This window comes from Myotis brandtii, unplaced genomic scaffold, assembly GCF_000412655.1.
Source record: "Myotis brandtii unplaced genomic scaffold, ASM41265v1 scaffold510, whole genome shotgun sequence".
NCBI classification, from domain to species: Eukaryota; Metazoa; Chordata; class Mammalia; order Chiroptera; family Vespertilionidae; genus Myotis; species Myotis brandtii.
Genome location: NW_005369443.1, coordinates 498049 through 504134, shown reverse-complemented (window position 1 = coordinate 504134; position 6086 = coordinate 498049). Strand labels below are relative to the sequence as shown.

General features: G+C 53.4%; 1 protein-coding gene across 1 annotated transcript in view; it reads left to right on the top strand.

Moving 5' to 3' along the window:
• MLXIPL (MLX interacting protein-like) overlaps positions 1 to 6086 on the top strand; it is a 34552-nt gene that overhangs the window by 17106 nt on the left and 11360 nt on the right. Inside the window, exon 3 of the mRNA XM_014548511.1 lies at positions 3269 to 3375. Within this exon, the coding sequence (XP_014403997.1) occupies positions 3269 to 3375 (107 nt within the window). The remainder of the gene's footprint in view (positions 1 to 3268; positions 3376 to 6086) is intronic.

The window sequence follows — 6086 nt, the reverse complement described above, 5'->3', positions numbered from 1 at the left end:
CTCCCAGCTCCAACTCCCTGCCTGGGTCCCAGGGGAGGGCGCGAACCCGGGTCCTGGCCCAGTGCCCTGGAGCAAAGTTCCCGGGAGCTGAGGAGCCAGGATAAATTATCAACCGAAAACCGTCCGGGATAAAGGAGGGGGTGGGAGTGTATGTGTGTGTGTGTGGGCGGGGGGGGGTTCGGCCGGCGTTGATCTTTTCTCTGCAAACATTCGCTTCCTCCGAAACACTCCTCCCCTTCAGAGAACTGTAGTCTACAGACCGGCACTGGCTGCTCTGACCCGGAGCCGGAGCCGGGGCCGGGGTGGGAATTGCGGGGGAGTGTTGCCCACTCGCAACAGCTGCCTCGCAGCCGCGACCCCATTGGCTGGAGGCGTTGTAACCTTGGCCCTCAAGCTCTGGCCCCGGGCCCGGGTCATGTTGCAACCTGATCGTCTCAGGCGCCAGACCAATGTGGAAAGTTCAAATTCCCATCCCTCCGCCACCCGCCCCCCCCACCTTCATATCACAGACCGCCTGAGCCGGCCATCTGAGGTCCCAGTACACCCGGTGCGGGCACCCCTTCTCCCCAGGATCCCCCCGGCCCCCATTTCTCACCCATTTTTAACTTCAGCTTCCCAGGTTATATTACACGCACCTCTCTACCTGGGCTGGCTAACACCCACCCCTAACCCCAGACCATGGGTGACCAAAAGGGGAGGTTCAGAGGAGGTGGCAAGGTAGGGGACAGAGCACATTCCAAGAACTGCCCCCACTAAGAGGCCACTGAAAGCTGGTGTGACTCCGATGGGGGTGGGGGGGGCAGCTGGGATGGAGAGAGCTGTGCTTTCTGCCTAAACAACCAGAATATTCACTCCCTCAGGCCTTATGCTCCAGGGATGGAAGTGGAGCCCTTGGGTTCCCCCATTGGGTAGAGAAAAAAACTGAGGCTCAGATTGGGATTGTGTTTTAGCCCTTTAGACCCATAATTGTTGGGGCTCCCTGGAGGGAGAGGCTTGGGGAAGCAATCTCTAGGCCCTAGAGTCTTGGGTGTCCCAAGAGAGTGAGTGGATGGGAAGGGACAGCAAGGCAATGGGTCCAGAGGTGTTGGGAGGAACTGGCTAGCTTGACCCGGAGGAGAGCCTGGGGAAGCCTGGCCAGCTTTCACCCTCAGAAGGGCAGTGTGGGCAGAGGAAGGACTTTTCCAGGAGGAACCCCATGTTCCATGGTTCTTTGGGTGGAAACTCCAAGGAGGCAGGTTCTGGAAGTCCCAAGCATACACTTTGGGACTTTATGGCCAGAGCTATAAAGAATGGCCTCGGGGAAATGGGGGAGCAAGCAGGACCCTGTCTGGGAGACTCCAAGGGAATTGCTGTAAGGTAGATATGTGTGGGAGTAGGGGAAACTGAACTAGGAGTTCTGAGTTTTCCCCATCCCATCCCCAAGATTTCCAGATTTTCTTCTGGTCATAAGAAGTCCTTGAACCCTGGCTTCAGGCTTTTTGCTCCAGGTTGCCCCCCGCCCCCTCCCGGAGCCAACAAGTTCAGCACAGACTTTCCTCCTGGGCTTAGATTTTGTCACTGTCTCGTCTCCTCTAGTCTTACCTGGCCACAACACTATAACCTCAGAAAGAGGAAAGGCAGGCAGGCTTGGGGTGGGGCACGGGGTGACCAGAGTGGGCTGGGAGGTTTGCTGGGATACAGGCAGGGGCAATAAACTCAGGAGGCCCCCCACAACCCCCCAGGTGCCACAAAAAAAGCTGGCCCAAGATGTGTCTGAGTACTCTCCCATTTCTCCAGACAGATGGTGTTTATCTAACTTAGGAGGGAGGGGGCCAGCGAGCGGGTCTGTGCGCTGGGTTATGTACTCTATTTGGGTAATGAGGCCTGATGTGCCCTAGGGTGGCAGTCCACCCCTCTCCCTATTCCAAAGCAAACACAGGAGCTTGGAGACGAAAGAGGAGAGGAGACCTAGTGACCTATGCACCCAAGGGGCTGTAGGAGTCAGACTGCCACCTACCTGTCCCTTACCCCCTGGATTAGAGAGAGGCCCCTGTTCTGAAAGACTAAGACTAAGCCTTGAGGCCTCAGCCTTCTATGTGAATAAGGGTTGGAGAAGGTGGGCCAGAAGGGACTGGTATACAACCCTGGCTCGTGGACCATGAGGAGGGAGGGACGAGCAGGGGTCTAAGACCCTGAACATCTTGACTTCCTAGGACAGCTCCCTGGAGGTGGCAATCTTGGCCTGTGCCTAGAGGACCCTGAGAGGCAAGCTCCTCATCTGTGTAGAGCCTTTTCATCTCATGAATTTAATTGACTGCTAGGGTTCGGTTTAGGGTCCGGATGCTGCCTCCCCGCTGCTCACTACTCCATCATCTCAGATGCCTTCCTTTGGATCTGAATGGTATTGTCTTGGGCACACCCCTGAGAAGGGGCATACCTTCTAGCTCCGTCCAGATGGCCATTCTAGGATTTGGGGCTGGGCAGACACCAGAAGGGCAATGAAAAGGCAGTGGCTGGCTGCTTGGAGGCCACCTCTGGTGAAGTGGCTTCCTCTCCTTGCCAGACAAACCTTACCCATTCCCTTGACCTAGGGAAAAAAAAAAAAAAAAAAAAAAAAAAGCCACAGGGCCTGGGCGAGTCTGCCATGTGATCTTGGGTATGTCCCTCTCCCTTCCTGATCCTCCGTTTCCTTCAGTAAGAACTGTATCTAGCTGGCCTACCAGACAGTTGCTTGTAAGGCCACTGGGTAGTATTATGAAGATTAAGCTGATAAACAGGCTCCAGTCCTGGCTCTAGTTCTGGTAATAGATTAACAAGCAGATCTCACCAAAGAACACAAGGTCCCCTAGTGGGGACCTGGGAGGGTATTTTATTACTTTTTTTGTTAATCCTCACCTGAGGATATTTTTCCATTGATTTTTAGAGTGGAAAGGAGGGGGAGAAACAGAGAAACATTGATGTGAGAGAGACACATCAATTGGTTGCCTCCCTCACACACCCCAGGGCCAGGGATTGAGGTATGTGCCCTCGACCAGAATTGAACCTGGGACCCTTCAGTCCGCGGGCCTATGCTCTGTCCTCTGATCCAAACCAGCTAGGGCTGAGAGGGTATTTTAAAGCCTGACTTTCAAGGTAGGAATTTCAGGCAGGTTACAGAGAGGGGCAGGATTTGAGAGGATCCCTCAGATTGCCCACCATAGAAGAGTGCCTAGTGCTTGTGTAGAGCCAGCCTCTGCAGAAGCCCCTTTTCCCCACCCTCAGCCCTGACCCAGCCCTCTCCCTCTGACAGTGGTAAGCTGGTGTCTCCCAAGTGGAAGAATTTCAAAGGTCTCAAGCTACTCTGCCGAGACAAGATCCGCCTCAACAACGCCATCTGGAGAGCCTGGTATATCCAGTGTGAGTGGGTACCATGGGCCTTCCCAGCCCAAGGGCTGTGGGAGGGGGTGGGGGTTGGGAAATGGCTACCCAGGAATCCCAGCTTGCACCAACAGAGTGTTTTGGGAGTATCAGCACAAGCACCCCTAAACAGCTTCTGACCCCCAGAGAGTCTTGGGGTGTCCCTGGCACTCGCTAAGAGTGCTCTCCATTGTAGAGCTGGGCACAACAGAAGTCACCCCTTAGAAGTCCTAAGTTGGCCTGAGATTTGGGGAACAGTTCAAGACTCATTCTGCATCCCATTAGTATAGTCAGGTGCTTCAAATGCCAGGTTAGAAAGAGGTGTTAGACACTGTCTGGGCCAATTCTGTCACTTTGCAAATGGGGAAACTGAGGATCCTGCATGGGTCTCTTCCAGCCTTTCATTAAAGTCCTTACCGAACTCCCACCAAGTGACCCCATGGAGATTTGGGGGGATAGGGCCCAGAGAGGCCATGTGGTAGAGTTGAAGGACTCCAGAGTACACAGAGCTGGTTTCCCACCCTGTTCCTGTCACTTGCTGGCTGTGTGACTGCAGGCAAGTTGTCTAACCTCTCTGAACCTATTTCCTCATTTATAAAATGAGGCCAATAGCCCTACTTTTCATGGTTGGCGTGGGGATAACGGGTATGAACAAGCCTGGCACAAAGTGCTCAGTAAATGATGGTTGAAACTGAGGTACCCTTGAGAAGATCATATTCATTTAGGGATACAAGACCCCTTCTCCTTCCCCCTGGCAGGACAGCAGAGGCTGAGAAATAGACTAATTGGCCCATGTTGGGACCCTGTCCAGCTTAGGTAGGTTCTGCTGCAGGATCAAAGGCTGTGCTAAGCTGGGAACACATAGCCCAGGAGGAACCAGTATTCTCTGTACTGGCCCCACGAGATTCCACCTAAGTAGAGAGAGAGTGTGTGTGTTTTGGGTTATTATTCATCTGTGTGTTCAGCTCTTTCCTAAATCATCTTATTTGAGGCTTCCTAGCATCCCTGAGAGATAGGTATTATTACCCCCACTTTATACATGAGCCAGTGAGGCCCAAAATGCAAGTGACTTGTTCAGGGCCACGGAGCATAAAAGGAGCAGAGCTGTAGCTGGGAAGTCCAGGGCTCTCCAGCTGCGAGCCCAGTGCTCCTTTATTGAATCCTGCTGACTGGCTTCCAGTCCTCACCTGAGAATGGGCCTGACCACACCAGGGAGCTGATAGACCAGGGGAATCAGTATCACTATCTGTCCCCCCTTTTCTACAAAGCTGGATGGGGTGCAAACCCGGGGTCCTCACCCAGACAGACTGGTCTCCAGCTGTTGTACAAGTTGTTAGAAGGACCCCAAGTTCTGAGTCATACAAAGGTGGGTTTGAGTCAAGTTCTAGTGTGCCCCACTATGTGAACTTTGCAAAGTCCCTAGCCTCCCCTAACTGACGCTTGCTCATCTATTAGGTAGGCATGATAATAGGTCTTACTGCTGAGGTCTGCTGTGAGTTTTCAGTGCGATCACATCTCAGCACCGGGCAGTCACACACAAGGACTCCCTGAGAGTGAGCCCTGGGCTCTATCTCTATTGTTGTGATAATAGGAAGAGCATAGACAGGCAGAGAACAAATGTCAGGGCTCCTCCTCCTCCCTGAGCACCAAAGGTTTGGAGGTGGGCTTCAGAAAACAGAGAGGGGGGTGACTACTGGAGGACTGCCTGGCTCATCCCCAGGCACCTGCCACCTCTCTGCAGGCTCCTGGCCCCCAGAACCTCTTCTTTTCCCCAAACTCATCTCTGTTTCCTCTGAACTTCCAGAGCACTGTGCCCCTTTCATGGGCAGACTCTCCACCTGGCATTAGCTCATGTTATGTGTGTGCTTTCCTCATCTCGACCACTAAGCTGTGAGCACCCTGAGTCATCCCTGGATTCTGACTCAGCTATTATCCCAGCATAGGTGCAAGGGGCTAGGTTGCTGCATGAATGGATGAATTTCTCATTGTTAAATAAAGCCTGCCCCACCTCCAGGTCACTGCCCTTTTGTCCAGAGCACAGTGTCCCTGGGTGGGGGAGGAGAGAGTAGACCAGGCCTGCTCAGCCCTGACTCTCTGGGGCCCCTGGGCAAACTTACTCTTACCTACTGCTCATTTCCTCATCTGGAAAGCTAGGGACAGATGCTTTTTTGGGACTCTTATACCTCTGAGAGTCCACATACCTAAGGGCTTTCCTTTTGTCTTCTGTCCAAGCAGGCTCAGCAATCCTCCTCAATCTCCTAGGGATCATTTTGGAGAATGTCCTTTAAGTCAGAACTTTGTTGACGGTCCCAAGAAATGTCATGTTCAGGTGATCTCCCTCCTCTGTGTCAATTGTCCCAGAGGAACTTCACTCAGGGCTTCGGCAAGATGGGCCCCCACGGACACCCCTGAAGTCCTTTGTGCCAAGAATATCAGAAAAAGTCACTGCTCGGGGTTTTGAAGTCCTTCTGGGTGCCAACCTCTGTGTCAGATGCAGGGATTCTGGGCTAAAGGGCACAACTCCTGCTTGCACTCCCAGCAGGGAGGCCAGCATTCAGAGAAATGGCTGAGGCAGGTGAAGACTGAGGCAGGCCTAACCAGGGTGGTTCAGAGGAGGGAAGGTTTTCTGGAAGAGGAGCTGCTCTGGGCTATCACGGGAGGGGCTTTCCATGTAGAATAAAACCAGAGGGTAGGCTGTGTGTGTGGGGGGG